Source organism: Macrobrachium rosenbergii, chromosome 57 (genome assembly GCF_040412425.1).
Source record: "Macrobrachium rosenbergii isolate ZJJX-2024 chromosome 57, ASM4041242v1, whole genome shotgun sequence".
In the NCBI taxonomy this organism is placed as follows: Eukaryota; Metazoa; Arthropoda; class Malacostraca; order Decapoda; family Palaemonidae; genus Macrobrachium; species Macrobrachium rosenbergii.
This window is the reverse complement of record NC_089797.1, coordinates 10,383,962-10,405,633: the sequence shown is the minus strand read 5'-3', so window position 1 is coordinate 10,405,633 and position 21,672 is coordinate 10,383,962. Positions and strand designations below refer to the sequence as shown.

The following is a 21,672-nucleotide window of genomic DNA, read 5'->3' as shown; positions in this document are numbered from 1 at the left end:
AACTGCTTTGAGGTTTTCCTCATATTACACCTTCTGAACCTTTTTGCTCTCAATTTCCCTTTCAGCACTGAATGACCTCATAGGACCCAGAGCCCTGCTTTTGGCCTAAAGTTTATATTCCATTCTGGAATAATAAAAAAAATATTAGAAATCGAATTGAGTTTTGAATTAAAAGTCACCGAGCCAGTGATTACCCAGTTATTGGATGAATCTTATAAGTGAGATTCCAGTTTTCTCTCTATTTTTTTTTTTTTAGTTCCTGAAGAGGCCCAGTGATTTCCTTGTATCGTTTTTATTTCTTTTTTATGCTTCGTCTTACAAGGGCTTTTGTTTGCATGTCCTAATTTTTTTCTATATTTGCTTTGTGAAGCCTGGTCTATGTCATAAGTCGGCGCAGCTACTTTGAACAAACTTAACTTTTGTTGAAGAGAGAGAGAGAGAGAGAGAGAGAGAGAGAGAGAGAGAGAGAGAGAGAGAGAGAGAGAGAGAGAGAGAGAGAGAGAGAGTTCGGGTAACTGTTTAGAGAAGAGGTTATATAGCATTAAGCCATGTTTAAATTCACATGTTGTAGGATGAGAGACAGAGAGAGATAGCTTAGTTAACTGATTAGAGTAGGGGTACTGTTGTTATATAGCATTAAGTCATGTCTTAAATTCATAATTTTGTAGGATAAGAGAGAGAGAGAGAGAGAGAGAGAGAGAGAGAGAGAGAGAGAGAGAGAGAGAGAGAGAGAGAGAAATATGAATAGCTTAGTTAATTTTTTAGAGAGGGGTGACTGTTATTATGAAGCATTAAGTCATGTCCTAAGTTCGTAAATTGTAGTCTGAGAGAGAGAGAGAGAGAGAGAGAGAGAGAGAGAGAGAGAGAGAGAGAGAGAGAGAGAGAGAGAGAGATTTGCATGAGTAATCTCAACGGTCACCATACTCTTTCATTGCTACTTTTCACTTCTCTTTAAAAGCAGCCTTACAGAAAAACAACCAGTTGTCTTCTTAATCACTTTAATAATTAGGAGAGAGATCAGGGGTCTAATAAGTTATAATTCTAGTCACAATTTATTGAGTTTTGATTGTTCATGGCAATGAATACAGAACTTGTTCGATTCTTCCATAAGTTCACAATTGTATTTTGAAACCAGATTCCATGAGAACAAAAATATTAGCATGATAAGAACCCTAATTCATAATTTGGTTTTGCCACCAGCATGCATGCAACTTGCCTCCCGATTTTTAGAACACTCACCCACGAACTTGGTAACATGAATCATATGAAGGAAAATCAGAAATTTGTAATATATATATATATATATATATATATATATATATATATATATATATATATATATATTGTATATATATATTTATATATATATATATATAAAAAACATATACTTTCATTCATTTGGGTTTGTTGTTATCATCATAAGCCTTGCTTGTTTTCGGGGAAATTGCTTGGAAGAAGGCCTCATTAGCCATAAGAGAGGAAAGGGATTGACAGGTAGCCATGATCACAGATGCACGCATCACACCCATGCTTATTTTTCCTAATTTTACATCCGGGGGGACAAACTCTCACTGGTGGACAGGCCCTGCACTTACAGTGAAAACATTGGTCAGGTCCCAGCTGTACTTCACAGTAAGGAGGGCAGTCGTGCAGCCTAGGACAAACATTACAGTCGCACGCTGGGCAGCTGTCATTTCCCATCACTATCTTGCATTCTTGTGGGCATTCACTGACATCTGGGCAGACGTTGCAGTCACAGTACTGGCAGCCGTTTTCACCCTCTGCCTCTACACACTCCTCTGGACATTCCTGTACTTCAGGACAAAGCTGGCAGTCACACACTTCACAGCGATTGGCCCCTATGCCCAAACCGCAGAAAGGTGGGCAGTCTGTCACTGCTGGACAGTTGTTGCAGTCACACACCAAACAACCGCCTTTCAGCCTTCTGCCACATCCGGCAGGACACGACACATCATCTTTGCATTTGGGACAGTGACACTGTTTGCAGCCATTTTCATCCACATCTATGTGACAGCCGGCAGGACATTTTGTTATGTCCTTACACTCAACACACTCGCACACATCACAGCCATCATCGCCCTGTGACAACTTACACGGAGCCTTACAGTCAGTTATATTTCCACATGCCTGTAATTTCTCTAATGGGCAGTCACAGCGCTCACAGCCATATTCATCCCTTGTGACACAACAGCCAGGGGAACATTTTTCAGCAGGCGGGCAGGCTGGGCAGTCGCATACGCCACAACCGTAGCAGTCCTTTTTAAGTGGACAAGAAGGAGGGCAGTCGGTCAGGGGTTTACAAGATGGGCACTCACACACATCACATCCTTTGTCATCTTTCTTCACTAGACAAGAAGAAGGACAGTATTCTATGGGCTTACATTCTGGACACTCACAAAGACTGCATCCCTGTTGATTCTGAGTAACGCAACAGGAGGCGGGACAACTGTCGAATTCTTCACACAGAGGACAGTTGCAGACTTCACAGTTATTGTCATCTAACATAGTCATGCAAGTGTCAGGGCACTCAGTCGCTGGAGGACAAACTGGACACTCACATGACTTGCAGCCATTCGGTCCAGTCACCAATTTGCAAGGGAATGTACAATTATTGACATTAACAGGAGGGCACTTTGGGCAGACGCACTCTAGGCATCCATTGGCCCCAGGCGCACGCTTGCAGTGAGCATCGCAATTAATCTTTGGGCATGGTGGGGCAGTAGGACACTGGCATATGGGGCACCCATTTTTCCCAAGTGCAAGCCTGCAAGGGGCTTTACACCACCCTACATCTGGGCATCTTGGGCACACACATTCCTTACATCCACTTGGGCCTATTTCAACGCGGCATCGAGGATCGCAGGAGACTGGAGGACATTTCGGACATTGGCAAGAGTCGCATCCGTTGACGTCTTTGAGGATTTTGCAAGGCCACGAGCAGGACGTGATGTTCGGACACTTGGGACACTCGCAGGCGAGGCACTGCCCTGGATTGTCGACGAAATAGCAAGGGGGTTTGCAGTTTAGAACCGGACATGGCGGCGGGCAGTTGCAGACGTCACATCCGCCTTTCCCCGATTCAACTCGACACGGGAAGTTGCAGTCGATGGGCGGGCACTCTGAAAAGATGAAAGGCCTCCCTGGTGGAAGCCATGGAGGAAAAAATTGAATGAAAAGCTTTATTCATCCTTGGAATAGATCTAAGTGAAGGGAGATCAAATGATTAGATGCCTAAAGAGCATTCATGCAGTTATGTAATCAAAGAAATAATTGAGTTAGTTACTTATACACTAGAAAACTTGAAGCCACTATGGTATGCATGTATTATGCATATAGCAATAACTTAGAATCTACCAACGAGGAACTCATCTGAAGCGAAAATAACAAAGCAACAACACAACAACAACAACAACAACAACAACAACAATAATAATAATAATAATAATAATAATAATAATAATAATAATAATAATATTATTATTATTATCACTTCTGTCTCAACTACCACTAATGATGGTGACGATAATAATAATAATAATAATAATAATAATAATAATAATAATAATAATAATAATAATATCACTTCCGTTTCGACTACCACTAATCATGATGGCGATAATAATGATAATAATATTAATGATAATAACAGTACAAACCAAAATGACCTTTAAACGTCACCTTATCATAGAACAACAGAGATTAGCTAACCTTTTGCGAAATTACAAAAACAAATAACCTAATGATACAGAATTACATTAAATATTTCTCAAATATGATGACACTACTTTTACCCATCAGTTGTTACTGTGGGAATGGGAATAGGAATGCGAAGATTGAAATATGGGAATAATGCACAAAAGATGACACTGAGATATGCAGTAAAAGATGGCCACTGTAGATGTGATGATGATGAGAGAGAGAGAGAGAGAGAGAGAATTTCGAATTTGTTACGTGCAGTAAAATTCTTAAAAACAATAATGGTTATCCTTCGGCTTTTATCCATCAGATGTTTGTTACTGTGGGAATGGGAATGGGAATAGGAATGCGAAGATTAAAATATGGGAATAATACACAAAAGGTCACATTAAGAAATGCTGCTTTAAAGGAAATGCCACAACAAATAAATGATAATGATAGAGAGAGAGAGAGAGAGAGAGAGAGAGAGAGAGAGAGAGAGAGAGAGAGAGAGAGAATTTTGACTTTGTTGAATTAAATGCAGTAAATTTTTAAAAATAATAATAATAATTAACCTTCAAATAACTAAGAGTGGCATAGCTGCAAGTTATAGCAAAGGCTTTATTTTTTTTCTTCAGTTACAAAATGCTGTATTCAGTTTCTTTAATATCAGCCATACTTTTTTTGTAATATATATATTTTTTTATTATCAAGGATACTGCTTATCTGTTGCCTCCGTACCTACTACGATCGTCGAGTTATTCAGATATAATATTGTTATAAATATTCAGATATGAATATTGTTATAATTAGATTCAGATACGAATATTATTATGATTATTCAGGTATGAATATTATAATTGTTCAGATATGAATGTTACTGTAAGTATTCAGATATAGATATTATCATAATTATTCAGATATGAATATTATCATAATGATTCAGATATGAATATTATTATAATTATTCAGGCATGAATATCATTATAATTATTCAGGTATGAATATTATTATAATTATTCAGATAGGGATATTATAATTATTCAGATATGAATATTACAATTATTCAGATATGAATGTTATTGTAGTTATTCAGATACGGATATTATCAGAATTATTCAGATATGAATATTATAAATATTCAGAATTAATATTATTATAATTATTCATATATGAATATTATTGTAATTATTCAGATATGAATATTATTATAATGATTCAGATATGAATATTGTTATAATTATTCAGATCTGAATATTATTATAATTATTCAGTTATAAATATTAAGTGTGACTATTTTCTCGCATGCAGTGCTAACTTATAGGAAGATCTCCAACTGGTCTCTGAATCATTATTATTATTATTATTATTATTATTATTATTATTATTATTATTATTATTATTATTATTATTATTATTATTATTATTATTATTATTATTATTACTGAAACATCTAACCTAACAAATAAAACCTAGTCAACAGTTGATAAATGTATACATTTAGCAACGGCAAAATAAGCTCTATGAGCAAGAGCCCGTGCTGGCATAACACCAGCCTAATCAAAATCAACAATAAAAAACAATAGTGACGGCAATAGTGCCACAAGAGCCCGTTTGAAATTCACAAAAAAAAATTTTAAAAAATAAAGTAAAAAAGGTGCCGAAGTTTCTGTACAGCAGTCGAGTTTTCTGTACAGCCGCTACAGCGTATAATCAAGGCCATCGAAAATGGGTCTATCTTTCGGTGGTCTCGGTATAATGCTGTATGAGCCGCGGTCCATGAAACTTTAACCACGACCCGGTGGTGACCTGTCCGGAAGCATGATTATGGCTTACTTTAACCTTAAATAAAATCAAAACTGCTGAGATTAGAAGGATGCTATTTGTTATGCTTGATGATTGGAGGGTGGATGATCAACATACCAATTTGCAGCCCTTTAGCCTCAGTGGTTTTTAAGATCTGAGGGCGGACAGAAAAAGTGCGGACGGACAGACAAAGCCGGTACACTAGTTTTCTTTTACAGAAAACTAAAAGGAAAATAGTTAGGGACGAAACATCATACTCCAGTTTTATCTTGAGCCATTATTTTTCTAGTTGTTAAATTTGTAACAATAATTAATCCGTAATCCAGTACGTCCTAAATGCATAGTTAATTGTAGCTTTATTAAATTTTGCTCTACCTTTCCTGAATCAGGCACTTACTTGAAACGGTTACCAGACTGAATCAGTCTTTGAAATCATCGAAGTTTGTGAAGAACTGAAACAGCTCAGGAATCATGACTGGTTTCAGAATTGTGAAATTCGGATTGAAATCTTCCTCTGTTTGTGTTTTGCATGTGCTATAACTATCTGAGGTGCACTGTAGGCATTGCTTAAGGTTATTTGCAGCGCCCCTTCAGTCCCTAGCTGCAACCCCTTTCATTCCTTTGACTGTACCTCCGTTCATAGTCTCTTTCTTCCGTCTTACTTTCCACCCTTTTATGACACTGACAATGTTTCATAGTGAAACTGCGAGGTTTTCCTCCTGTTACACCTATAGAACCTTCTTACTCCCAGTTTCCCTTTCAGCGCTGAATAACCTCGTAGGTCCCAGCGCTTGGCCTTTGGCCTAAATTTCATATTCCATTTCCATTTGTTACAGCATTACCAGCGGTAAATAAGCTGGTACAAAACTCTAAAGAGTAACCTTTCTTTATGAAAGAAATATTTATTAAAACTCTGTTACTGTTCAATAATCCTTTGGCCCCGTGTTGCAGTGTAGGCATTACTAAAGGTTCTTTGCAGCGTCCCTTCGGCCCCTAGCTGCAACCCCTTTCATTCCTTTTACTGTACCTCCATTCATATTATCTTTCTTCCATCTTGCTATCCACCCTCTCCTAACAATTATTTCATAGTGCAACTGCGAGGTTCTCCTCCTGTTACACCTTTCAAACCTACCTACTGTCCATCTCCTTTCCAGCGCTGAAGGACCTCTTAGGTCCCAGTTGTTGGCCTTCGGCCTAAACTATATTCCATTCCATTCCAATAAACCTTTGTCTCTCCTTTCAGGCACTGAATAAATGCAGCTAAAATCAGACGTGAAAATAAAATTTTTAAAAATGCCTTTCAATCTAATGAAAATTTCCTCCACAACAGCATTTGCACAAACACCCAAATATGAGATTCACAGCTGTGTTAGTCACTGAGAGTCTCATTTTTAATTGCTAAATATCTGCTATATAACTAATCTTCTTATCATTTAGTATCTTTGATAAATTGACGTCTACAAGTTAAGGCCATGCGGTGCACTGTGGGCATTGCTTAAGGTTCTTTGCAGCGTGCCTTCGCCCCCCAGCTGCAACCCCTTTCGTTCCTTTTACTGTACCTTCTTTCATATTCTCTTTCTTCCATCTTCCTTTCCACCCTCTCCTAACAGTTGATTCATAGGTTTTCCTCCTGTTACGACTTTCAAACCTTTTACTGCCAATTTCCGTTTCAGCGCTGAATGACCTCATAGGTCCCAGTGCTTGGCCTTTGGCCTAAATTCTGTATTCTATTCAATGCAAGTTAAGGCTCGAACTTTCACAAGAACTTCATATCTGTAATTCGGGAGGAAAGTTAATGCAATGTTTATAATGTCAGTTTCTGGGATGCCTATATTTTCTTTTATTGCTTTTTAAGGAAAACAGATTTCTCGGCAAGTTCCGTAAGTTCTGATTCAAAACACTGAAAAAAATGAACAATTCAAAAGTAAAATTTTTATTGTTAGATAATTAAAATCAGTAATGAAAACTCTGCTTTGTACACTGCGCTTCCCATTTAGATTTTTAGACACATTTTCAGAAACAATTTTAGCGTTCACTGATTCATAAGTAACAAAATGTATTTTGATAAAGGACATAATAAAATGGGTCTGAATGATGATCAATATGACTCCCCAAAATCAAGATTAGCTATGTCATTTCAGACTGAAATAATTTGCGTTAATCGTCAAGTGCTTTTGTTTCAACACAGACTGTTGTCATGATTGCTGATAGTAAATTGGGCTCTGATTCGAACTGCTTTTGCGTTACACGCCGTTGCAGGGGTTGATATATATATATATATATATATATATATATATATATATATATATATATATATATATATATATATATATATATGTGTGTATATATATATATATATATATATATATATATATATATATATATATATATATATGTATATATATATATATATATATATATATATATATATATATATATATATATTCATATATACAGCTACATATATGTATATATATATGTGTATGTATGTATATATATACTGTATATATACATATATATATATATGTGTATGTGTGCATATGTATATACATATATTCATATATATACATATATATATACATATATATGTGTGTTGGTGCAAATTAATCTGAGTTAAATGCAGAATCGCTTAGCAGCAATGGCGCTTCTTAATCAAACCAAGTCCAGACAAAACGACCTGTAATACGTCCATGGGCGGATCTTCACATTTTATAGAAATGACACCTACCAATGAATTTCAGCATCTGATCAAGAATCTTGCTAGACATTTATTCACTGGGTTTTGAATAGAGAACGAATTGTCATATCCGGAGAGGTGCCTGCAAAGCTTCTTTACATAGGATGCTGTAGACTTATTATTTCGTGACTTTTTGGAAAAAGGAAGTAGAATTCATTATATCAGTTATCGATATCTAATAATATGGAATAATAACTAGTTCAGGCCAATTAGAGAAAGGATGAAAAGACTTCATAACATTCCCCACATTAGCAAGCAACAGGAATACAATTTTCGTTTCCCACTCACCAATTTTAGGAGGCGCCTTCGGAGTTATCTGCGCATTGGCATTCTGGACACAGGGAACAGCCGAAGTGATAAGAATCGCTAGAATCACTCTCCTTAAAAAAGACATCTCTCTATCTCTTGATCCTTCGGACGCTGGCGGCCGTCTGGTGGAGGGAGAACTCGTACACACGCTTTTAAACACCTTCTTCTCCCCGGGGCCTTGAATCACAGGGGCGTCCGAAAGATAGAATCCGTTTTTTTCTTCTTCTTCTCTTTTGTTTTCGGCTGGAAAGGTCTGACGACGCGCTCGACGACGGTCATCTCCTAATGTTTTGATTCCTCGGCCGTTCTTCTTCTCTCGTCCGTGACACTCCTCGTTAAGACGCGGCGATGTTTCCGAAGAGTTGTTGAAAACGTCCGATACAGAAGCGGCATTTTTATGGAAATCTTCCTTCCCAATTAGAAGGGGAACATGCTTCCTCCTCAAAGGACGCGATGACAAAAGTGTAAGTGCTTTTAAATGAATTGACATTCAGATATCACCCTGGTTAATGTGTGTGTGTCTGTCTTTGTTCATCATCACTATTGTCTTTTCAATTCTCAATTGTTAATACTGAGAAATTTAGGATACATGATTGCTTAAAGCTGCATTTGCATGTTTTTATTTTAACTTTTTCACTCATACCACAGGGGGCTACCGCCATCATTGCACCTCATACGGTGCACTGTTGGCATTACTTAAGGTTCTTTGCAGTGTCCCTTCGGCACCAAGCTGCAACCCCTTTCTTTCCTTTTACTATACCTCCATTCATATTACCGTTTTTCCGTCATACTTTCCACCTTCTCCTAACCATTGTTTCATAGTGCGACTGCGAGGTTTTCCGCCTGTTACACCTTGCAAACCTTTTTACTGTCAATTTCCCTTTTAGCCCTGAATGACCCAATAGGTCCCAGCGCTTGGCCTTTGGTCTAAATTTTATATTCCATTCCATTCCAAATTTTTCACTCGGTAATTTTTATACGAGGACCTCTTTCTGGTTTTTGTTTAAATATTGCCATTTGTTATCTGAGTTCTCTAAAGAGTGCGTCTTATCCTTTTCTTAATCCCATCCATTTAAAATCTGTCTTCTGGAAACCTCGAAAGCAAACTAACTGAGGTATTTTAAAGATGATCTCAGAATTATGACTTTTACGTGTGGCATATATTGCATAAATTTATTCTCTCCAAACATCTTGTGGTGATTAGGCGCTATAATCATGCTACCAGCACAAAGTGAGACATTACAGAGCCTCTGTGAATGTACTCGAAAGTAATGTGTTTTGAATAAGCCACACGCTCCGGGAGATAAGGCGTTAAAAAGTAATTGCAAACTTACGAGAAAAGCTCTCTTATCTTTTACAGCCAAATGTAATTACACTATAAAGCTGCCTTAAAAGTCAGTACTGTTCGTGATCTTCCTGTACATCTTCAGGTTGTGGGTTTTAATCCCACTTTCTTTGCATTCTGTGTTCCACCATTTTTGAAAGATGGTTCCCCGGCCTGCATTCTGCAGCCTCCCGAGATCTAAATCTTTTGGAAGCGATTACTCGAGTTCTCTTCCTTCCTCATGACTCGCTTAGTTGTTTGCGTATGCATCTCTTGTTTGTTTGTTGATTTTAGTGCTGCTTTCGATTTAATAAATAACAAGGCACTTATTTGTAAACTTCAGAATCTTGGAGTGGGTGGATAAGTTTTAGGTTTACGTCGAGATTTCCTTACAGGTAGGCAGTAACGAGTTGCTGTTGATAGGATCTTTAGCGAGCCAAGACCTATTGTGTCTGGAGTTCCACAGGGTAGTATTCTTGGTCCACTGTTATTTTTAGTGTATACAAATGATATGGTTGTTAGCCTGGAAAACAAAATTGTTCGTTATGCCGATGATGCAACACTTGTGGGTGTAGTAAAGGCTTCGCTTATAAGAAATGAAGCTGCCCTTAGTCTCAGTCGTGACATGGAGCGGATTAGTGAATGGTGTAGTCGGTGGGGTATGAAGTTGAACTCCAGTAAAACGAAAACACTTGGTTAGCAGATCTCGTGCAGATTTCCCACCCCATCCTCCCCTCCAGGTGGATGGAACTCTGCTGAAAGAGACTGAAGCTTCAACTATTCTAGGTGTAACTTCTGACTCACATCTTACTTTTGAGAAACATCTAATGAAAGTGTCAGCAAATGCCGCACGAAGTTAGGTATTGTACGAAATGTCTCATATATTAATAACAACTTGTTTTAGGTAATTTGTGCTTCCTTTATTAGAATACTTTTCTCCGGTGTGGATGTCTGCTTCTGCCAGAAAAAAAAAAAGTGTTCTTTAGTTTTACCAGACGACTGAGCTGATTAACAGCTCTCCTAGGGCTGGCCCGAAGGATTAGACTTATTTTACGTGGCTAAGAACCAGTTGGTTACTTAGCAACGGGACCTACAGCTTATTGTGGAATCCGAAGTTTATCTCTTTTAGATAGAGTGGTTCGTGGTTGTAGTTTCTGTTCGTAATATTAACAGTTATGACTTTGACCATCGACGGCTGGTCACTCGTTTGTCAATTTTTCGCTAGTTGTATTTTAACAAAGATCTTTAACATTCACCATTGATCCCTTATCCCCTTTCCTTGCCGAGAGTACCCAGATTTGCTGAACAGCAGCACAAGTATGCAGTAAATGTGCCTCGCTGTAGAATTTCTCAGTTCCAGAGGTCCTTTATTCCTCACATTGTTGTAACAGTCTCCCTGACGATGTCGTGCAATTAGAACTTCAAAAATTCAAGCGAAGATGCAATGCATTACTACCCCAATACTACTCTCCTTGCATTTTAATACATTTTTATATATTTGTTAATTAATTTATTTTTCGTCTCTAACGAGTGATATCACTTCTATATATATCTCTTAACCTCCTCTTACTTCTAACTAATGAACACCGTATTCTTTGGAAGCTTGTTCCATACGAATAGAGTTCATCTTCTGAATAATAATAATAATAATAATAATAATAATAATAATAATAATAATAATAATAATAATAATAATAACATGTCTGTCACTCTTCATTTGTTTATTCTCCACTTTATTGTATTTTGTGAAAGCTTCATTTTCGTTTTAAGTAATGGCCTGTTAGCCATTTTTTCGTGTGCGTGTTCAGTAATAATAATAATAATAATAATAATAATAATAATAATAATTCTATTTTGTGGAAGCTTCATTTACGGTTTAAATACTAGGCTTTCAGCCTTGTTTACATGCATGTTCTCTCGTTTTGAATAATAATAATAATAATAATAATAATAATAATAATAATAATAATAATAATAATAATAATGGAATTCAGTTTTGTGAAAGCTTCATTCGCGCTTTGAATAAGAGGCTTTGCCCTTTTTTCATATGCATGTTCAATAATAATAATAATAATAATAATAATAATAATAATAATAATAATAATAATAATAATAATTTCTTAGAAATCCACAATATCATGAGTAAATAATTGCAAATTATAAGTCCAAAATTATATCAATAAATTGTATTATTTATAAAAGATAAAAACGGACTTCGAAAGCCTGTGTTTTTATCTTTTACAAATGTTACAGTTTATTGATATAATTTTTTATTTTTAATATGCATTGATAATTTTAAACTGAAAGTTAGAGAAGGTAAGAGGAAGGGTTTAGTAGGTAGATGGTTAGGTTAGGTTAAGTTAGGTCAAGTTGGGTTCGGTTAGGTTAGGCAGGGTTTAGTGGTTCGGTTAACTTAAGTTAGGAAGGGTTTAATGAATGATAGTAATTGTTTTTCTTGCAAGATTGGTCGCCATCTTGGCCAGCAACTATTTCGGTGTCTGCCTACAGCAATCGTAGTTTGCCAAATGTACCCCAGACGCCCACGCCCGCAGGACACTACCCCACCCACCCACCCACCCACCCACCCAGACAGGTAGATGTGGCGCCCAGCCACAGTTACCATCTTTGCAGCCGTCAGGTATAATAATAATAATAATAATAATAATAATAATAATAATAATAATAATAATAATAATAATAATAATAACCACCACAGGAGTGATGACACGCTTTTGAACAATTTTATATGTAATTATTGTAATTGCATGTCCCGTGAGTGGTCTTCAGAATGCTCTTTTTGGTAGAGAGAGAGAGAGAGAGAGAGAGAGAGAGAGAGAGAGAGAGAGTGTGTTTTTGAGAGTGCTAGGTAAAGGACTGGTTTTTATATATATATATATATATATATATATATATATATTATATATATATATATATATATATATATATATATATATACATACGTACATACATACATATATATATTATATATACATACAGTACATACATACATACATACACTCCTTATATCTGTACACCATCTTAACTTTCATGAGACTCGGGAACCCAGGAGATGTTTTCGTCTTCATCAAGCGTGTCGCTACCGCAGACACCAGCGATCTGCGACTCGTGTCGAGGAATACGATTAGTGCAGAAGTTGACCTTTCGTCGACTTCACGCTTTGACTTCCCTTCGAGAATCTTTTTGGGACCTCTTTAAAAACCGTAAGAGGATTTCATGATACAGGACTAGAACGGGATGCTTTTATTTTCTCTCTCTCTCTCTCTCTCTCTCTCTCTCTCTCTCTTAATGTTTTTTTTCTTTTGTGATTCGATGATTTATATAATTATACATATGATCGCATCTCTCTCTCTCTCTCTCTCTCTCTCTCTCTCTCTCTCTATATATATATATATATATATATATATATATATATATATATATATATATATATATATATATATATATATATATATATATATATATATATATATATATATATATATGTATATATATATATATATATATATATATATATGTATATATATATGTGTGTGTGTATATACATGTATATATATCTTTCTCTCTCTTTATACATATATAATATCTCTCTCTCTCTCTCTCTCTCTCTCTCTCTCTCTCTCTCTCTCTCTCTATATATATATATATATATATATATATATATATATATATATATATATATATATATATATATATATATATATTTATATATATATATATATATATATATATATATATATATATATATATATATATATTATATATATATATATATATATGTGTATATACATGTATATATATCTTTCTCTCTTTTATACATATATAATATCTCTCTCTCTCTCTCTCTCTCTCTCTCTCTATATATATATATATATATATATATATATATATATATATATATATCTTTCTCCCTCTTTTTATATAAAAATTATATTTATCTCCCTCTTTGTATCTAAAAATTATATTTATCTCTCTTCTCTCTCTCTCTCTCTCTCTCTCTCTCTTTACAATTAAACTCAGAACAATATTCAAACGTTTTTGCAAACAACTTCTTTATAATTACCTATCATAAACACTTTTAAAGGGGTGTTGGTTTATCATATACAAACATTTTAGAGTCTTTCTTTCTTCAGTTTATACAAACAAACACACTCAAATACAAACAGCATGTCTCTTTGAAGAAATGATCAATGATATCGGCGAGTGTGCATACAAACTCTATATTACATGGAGTTTCAAAATAGTTTTTATCTTTCTGAATTAAAATCTTGCATCTCATTGAAAAGATTAAATCTTATAGCCAGAATGTGAGTTTTAAAGTACATTTTATGTTTTTTAATTAAATTCATGTGTCTCATTAAAAAGATTTTTAAGTCTTATAACCAGAGTGTGAGTTTTAAAGTAGATTTTATCTTTATTAATTAAAATCAAACATCTCATTGGAAAAAAATAATTAAGTCCTATAACCAGAATGTGGGTTTTAAAGTAGATTTTATCTCTTTTAATTAAAATCAAACAGCTCATTAAAAATAATTATGTTTTATAACCAGTTTGAGTTTTAAAGTAGTTTTTATCTTTTTTAAATTAAAATCATGTATCTCATCATAAAATTATTAAGTCTTATAACCAGAGTGTGAGTTTTAAAAGTTTTTATCTTTTTTTAATTAAAATCATGTATCTCATTATACAGTTATTAAGTCTTATAAGCAGAGTGTGAGTTTTTATCTTTTTTTAATTAAAGTCATTATGTCATTATAAAATTAATAAGTCCTATAACCAGAGTGTGAGTTTTAAAAGTTTTATCTTTTTTTTAATTAAAATCATGCATCTCCTTATAACATTACTAAGTCTTATAAGCAGAGTGTGAGTTTTTATCTTTTTTTAATTAGTCATTATGTCATTATAAAATTATTAAGTCCTATAACCAGAGTGTGAGTTTTAAAAGTTTTTATCTTTTTTTAATTAAAATCATGTATCTCCTTATAAAATTATCAAGTCTTATAACCGGAATGTGAGTTTTAAAGTAGTTTTTATCTTTGTTAATTAAAATCATGCATCTCTTTCAAAAATAATTAAGTCTTATAACCAGAATGTGAGTTTTAAAAAAGTTTTTATCTTTTTAAATTGAAATCTTGTATCTCATTAAAAAGTTATTGAGTCTTATAACCAGATTGTGAGTTTTAAAGAAGTTTTTATCTTTTTTAATCAAAATTAAACAACTCAATAAAAAATAACTCAGTTTTATAAAGACACTGGACAACTCTTTGATGTTGTTACGCTTGAGGTTACCGAAGTTTTATCATTACCAAAATGAAAGTAATGGCTATTATTAGAGTTAGTTTTAATCACATCCATCTAGATGGTAAATAAGTCCAGTTAAAGATCGTTGGAATCTAAAATCATCTGTTTCGGGTTTACAGAATTAACTTTGAAATAATTTCAACAAATGTGGACGATTCTTCAGAGGCTTCACAGTTCCTGAATGCAGTTAGGTCTTGCAGAATTTTAACATTGGCCAGGGTAAGTGACAGAGACTAGAATTTGCTTAATTTGCATTATGTAATAATTTTTTCTTAGATATCTTAGTCATGTTTCTTTTGGCTTTATATATATATATATATATATATATATATATATATATATATATATATATATATATATATATATATATATATATATATATATATAAAGCCAAAAGAAACATGACTAAGATATCTAAGAAAAATTATTATATAATGCAAATTAAACAAATTCTAGTCTCTGTCACTATATATATATATATATGTATGTATATATATATATATATATATATATATATATATATATATATATATATATATATAAAGCCAAAAGAAACATGACTAAGATATCTAAGAAAATTATTATATAATGCAAATTAAACAAATTCTAGTATCTGTCACTTATATCTATATATATATATATATATATATATATATATATATATATATATATATATATATATATATATATATATATATATATAGACATGTATATATAAATATATATATATGTATATATATATAAACGTATGTATATATATAAATATATATATATATATATATATATATATATATATATATATATATGTATATATATATATATATATATATATATATATATATATATATATAAAACGTACATATAAGGTGTTAATGGAGGCAGCTCTCTCTCTCTCTCTCTCTCTCTCTCTCTTCTCTCTCTCTCTTTATATATATATATATATATATATATATATATATATAGAGAGAGAGAGAGAGAGAGAGAGAGAGAGAGAGAGAGAGAGAGAGAGAGAGAGAGAGAGCGTTTTCAAAAGAAAAGCCCTCATTAATCACCCTACCTGAATTTCAGACCGACAGAACCAAGTAGTCAATACACTTGACCCTTCATTCATGCCTATTTCCGAGAAAGACTTCTTCCTGTATTTAATCTCCTTAAGGCTCTCCTTACTATAGAACCTTTAGATCGGCCCCTCTTCTGCCAGCTGTCTATGGAACTTGAACGGAGCCCTACGTGAATAACTGTACTCTTTTATTTTTTATTTCTCTGTGGCACCACCGATTCTGTTACAGGGACAATGTCCTGTTTTGGTTGGAAAGTAGAAGGCGTCTAAATCATTTATTCAGTTCAGTAACTAATTCATTTAATTCTGAATGATTTCTTGATTTTTAGAAGTTTGGCATAAAACCAAGCAATGGGGCACTATCAGCCATTCAATGTTTTAGACGGTGAAAAGTAGTTGGAGTGGTTGGGCAGGAAAATTGAAGAGAGGAAGTGGAAAGGAGGTAAAGTAAAATGCTGAAAAGCGACTGCAGCTAGGGGCTCAAGGGACGCTTGCAAAAATCCTTTAGTAGCGCCTACGGTGCATCACGTAAGATGCACTGATGGTTTGAATACTGGTCATTCAGGCTATGCATTTAATCATTTGATGATAATGCGTTAAATATTCTAACCTAATCAGCAGTGCACTGCAAACTATTATCTTTTTAGTGCAGGGTCATGCAACTTCAGTGCCCTCTTGGTCTTCAAAATGCGTATTGCAGAACCAGCCAGAAATTGTTACCAGAATAGGCTTATTTTTTTCTCTTTTTCACTGTGTCAGTAATGTTACTTTATGTTGTTATTATTGAATAATAACAGGGTTTGGTGCTAGTAACGTTGTTATAATTGCTTGATAACGGGGTTTAGTGCTAGCAATATTGTTATTATTGCATGATAGCGGGGTTTGGAGCTAGTAACGTTGTTATCAATGCATGATAACGGGGTTTGGCGCCAGTAACGTTGTTATTATTGCATAATAACGGGGTTTTGCGCTAGTAACATCATCCAGATATATGATTGCTTAGAAACAGATGGGTTACACCTTCTAGAACAACCCTCTCTAGGAAAAAAGGTTGATTGTGGCGTCTGCACATACCCGGCTGAGAGAACTAAGGATGAAGTGCTCCAAGATACATCATAACATACGTAACCCATATATATATATATATATATATATATATATATATATATATATATATATATATATATATATATATATATATATATATATACATGCATGTATGTATGTATGTATGTATGTATGTATGTATGTATGTATGTATGTATGTATGTATGTATGTATGTATGTATATACATGAGTGTGTGTGCGTATGAAGATTCCGCTCATCAGCCAAGTAACAATAAAGAATAAATTCATGAATCTTTACGACCACATCAATTTAAAATACAGAGGCAAGGCTCTCTCCAACGAAGTAATGAATCTACATTATCATTCAATAAGTTTCTTTAATTTGATCAAATTTAGGCTGTCAAGCCAGCACTCGGGTACTTTGGACCAAACAGTACTTGAAATAGCAAAGTGGGGGAGTTGGAGAGGTTGGACAGCAGTATAAATACAAGGATCTAAAGGTGGAGCTGGGAGAAAACCTCGCAGTTGCACCAAGAAGTAATAGTCTGAGAGGATGGACAGCAAAACTGAAGGAAAAAAGTGTTGAGCTAAGTAAAGTAAAAGGCTGGAATATTGGTCTCAACTAGGGACCGCAGGGGAGCTGCAAACACCTTGCAGTAATGCCTACAGTACACCACATGAGGTGCACTGAAGGTACCATCCCCTTAAGGAGTAATAAGTTTCTTTCAGTTGCTCACTAAGCATATATCCATTTTTAGTTTTCTGTAAAAGAAAACTATTGTGCCGGCTTTGTCTGTCAGTCCGCACTTTTTCTGTCCGACCTCAGATCTTAAAACTCTAGCCTCATTAGTTTTTATTTTATTTAAAGTTAAAGTTAGCTATAATCGTGCTTCTAGCAACGATATAGGATAGGCCACCACCGGGCCGTGGTTAAAGTTTTATGGGCCTCGGCTCATACAGCATTATACCGAGACCACCGAAAGGTAGATCCATTTTCGGTGGCCTTGATTATTCGCTGTAGCGGTTGTAAAGAAAACTCGATCGCGCCGAAGACACCTCGGCGCATTTTGTACTTGTTTATTTCTGGTTACAGTAAATCACAAAAAGCTAAAAAAAATCCACATTAGATACACAGAAGGCTGAAACGGCTTCATTCCTTTAATCATACTTGTTAAAAATATAAATTGGAGAGTTTTTAATTTCGTCTAATAAACATCATGTTAACTCACGAATGCAGAATGCTTCACCCACGGTAAAATATTTTTAAATGTAATATTTCTTCAAATATATACACCGCTTCTTTGTTCACACGATAACTGCGTAATACTTGAAGCTTCAGTTAGAAAAATCGAAAAATTACTGGTACTACACTATCCAGCTCTGAAAAAAAAAAATCATTTAAAATTTCACGGCTGTTTATTCTAGCGTCTCAGTCTTAACGTACGATGTATTGTAGATCTCTTAGAATTTCTAAAATTTCTAATACTTATAAGTAAAACAGTAAAAGTCTTGCTGCTGAATACGAAAGTTACATAGCATTTTCACGTGACGTCGATATTGATTGTCTGCTCCGTGGAGATTCGTCTGCGAAATGAAAAGAGAGAAGTGTGAGTGACGAGTGGCATAACACAGCCAGAATGTACAACAAACGTCAAAATGCTCCAATCCAATTAGCGGTGTTGTCTGCTTTCCCTGAGAGATCATCAAAACTGTTTTCAAATGACTGCATGTCTCTCCCGACGTGTTCCCCTTTGACTGAATTATTACATTATTCAGTCAAAAGTTCTAGACAAATAGGCACTCGCGTGCTGGTGTAAACAGAGAGATCGTGTGTAATTTTCTGCTGGGAGACACAAGACGTGTTGCTTACTAAACCTGCGCTCATTAAAGGCCACGAAGTCGAGGTAAAAGAATGATTTTGCTGACTTTTATCGAGATGAGACTTCAGCATTGAGTGACTCACTTGCATCAACTTTCTCAAATTTATTTGCGTTTTTTTGTGAATGTGATACATTACAAAGTTCGTGCATGAAGTGGCATGATGCAAAAAAGATGTGAAGTAACAGAGAAAATTCTCTTTGAAAGTGGCATGGTGCCCACAAGATTTAAAATAACAGAAAAATATCACTGAAGTAGTAGGGTACCCATAAGATGTAAAATTATAAAAATTGTCTTTGAAGTGGCATGGTGCCCATGAAATGTAAAATAACAGAAAAAATTATCCGCAAAGTGTCATGGTGCCCACAATATGTAAAATAACAGAGAAAATTATCCTTGAAGTGTCATGGTGCCCTAAAGATGTGAAATAACAGAAAAGATTATCCCTGAAGTGGCATGGTGCCCACAAGATGTAAAATAAAAGATAAAAGTATCCTTTTATTGCTTCGCCTGGCGAACAGTGAAAGTCTGGCCTGATTTCTACAGTCCAGCCCCAAAGAAACTCTGGCCATGTGGCCTTTCATAGAAGCTGCAAGATACGCTTAGCCACTAGATTCCAAGTCACCATATTTCTGGAAGTATCCGTGCCCTGCTGGCAAGAATGTTATTGTATTATTGTAATTATTAGCAATGGATCCATACTTTCCAAAATGGCATTAGTATAAGACGGGGTCGAGACAATACATTTCGAATTTGAAAATCAAGGTACCTTCATTTTCAGACATATATAGGGAGCATTAGTGAAAGAGGTTAAGTGTGGTTACTGGTAACATCTTATTATTGCTATTATATATTATTCCTAGGTGGGTGCCGGGAGTGGGGTGGGTATTTTTGAAGTGCTTTAGAAGGACCTATTACTGTCTTTAACCTGGTAGAATAGTTGTATTATACTGCTGACTGCCCGTTCTCTCATATGTCAGCCTTGAATTTACTGTTCATTCTTGCTTTTGTATGTATTGATGAGCGTATATTCATGCTCACATGCACTGATACACAAACATTACTTAATTAGCGTACAGTTGACTATCGAAAAAGGGCGCCTCCGATAAACAACACAGCAATCACTTCTACAGTACATTCACTCTTGACCTATTCATTCTTGAATTGCAAGATCAAGGGTTGAGTCCCCAGTAAATCCATTTCGGTTAACTGGTCCCGGTCATAGCATTTGGGGCGATAAATTTGACTGTATAAAACTTCAGCCTCTCATTATGCTAGCCAGTAATCTTAAAAAAACTCCAGCCTGTCATTACGTTAGCCAGTAATCTAAACAAAACTTCAACTTGTCATTATGTTAACCAAGAATCTGAAAAACTTCAACCTGTCATTATGTTTGCCAATAATTTAAAATAAAATTCGACCTGTTATTATGTTTGTCAGTAATCTGAAAAACTTCAGCCTGTCATTATAACCAGTAATCTGAAAAACTTCAGCCTCTCATTATGCTAGCTAGTAATCTAAAAAAAATTCATCCTGTCATTGTGTCAGCCAGTAATCTGAAAAACTTCAGCCTGTCATTATGTTAATCAGTAATCTGACAAACTTTAACCTGTCATTATGTCAGCCAATAATGTAAAAAAAAATTCGACCTGTCATTATGTTAACCAATAATCTGTAAAAAAAAAACTTCAACCTGTCATTATGTTAGCCAGTAATCTGAAAAACTTCAACCTGTCATTATGTTAGCCAGTAATCTGAAAAACTTCAACCTGTCATTATGTTAGCCAGTAATCTAAAAAAACTCCAACCTCTCATTATTTTAGCCCGTAATCTGAAAAAACTTCACCCTGTCATTATGTTAACCAAACTGTAAAAAAAACTTCCTCCCATTATGTTAGCCAATAATCTGAAAAAAACTTCAACCTGTCATTATATTAACCAACAATCTGTAAAAAACACTTCAACCTGTGATTGATGTTAGCCAATAATCTGAAAAATATTCCAACTTGTCATTATGTTTGCCAGTAATCTGAAAAAAAAACTTCGACCTGTCATCATGTTAGCCAGTAATCTGAAAAACTCCAACCTGTCATTATGTTTGCCAATAATCTAAAAAAAAAAAAAAACTTCGACCTGTCATTATGTTGGTCAGTAATCTGAAAAACTTGAACCTCTCATTATGATAACCAATAATCTGAAAAATAACTGTACAAGTGATACGTTCGTTCTTATCAGATTTATAAGGGACGATGTTGATTTCAAGAATGACATTTTGAAATAATCAATTAAAGCTTTGCACATGAGTCACTGCAAAGTTGTGATAATTATGAGTTTACAAAATATAAATCTTTGTAAAACAGACAGACACACACACACACACACACACACACATATATATATATATATATATATATATATATATATATATATATATATATATATATATATATATATATATATCTTAAAGGAAACCCA

At 34.4% G+C, this 21,672-nt stretch overlaps 1 protein-coding gene across 2 annotated transcripts; it reads right to left on the bottom strand.

Annotated features, from left to right (window-relative positions):
- Positions 1 to 1,039: 1,039 nt before the first annotated feature.
- On the bottom strand, positions 1,040 to 9,950 carry LOC136837084 (cysteine-rich motor neuron 1 protein-like). 2 transcript variants are annotated; one of them, XM_067101692.1, is made up of 2 exons: positions 8,528 to 9,950; positions 1,040 to 3,161 (listed from the first exon to the last, which is right to left on the bottom strand). In XM_067101692.1, the coding sequence occupies exons 1-2, from the start codon at positions 9,036 to 9,038 to the stop codon at positions 1,465 to 1,467; spliced, it is 2,208 nt and encodes a 735-aa protein (XP_066957793.1). In that variant the 5' UTR covers positions 9,039 to 9,950; the 3' UTR covers positions 1,040 to 1,464. The 2 variants fall into 2 exon arrangements, with proteins under 2 accessions (XP_066957793.1, XP_066957794.1); XM_067101693.1 differs by having other exon boundaries at positions 1,040 to 3,140.
- Positions 9,951 to 21,672: the final 11,722 nt, after the last annotated feature.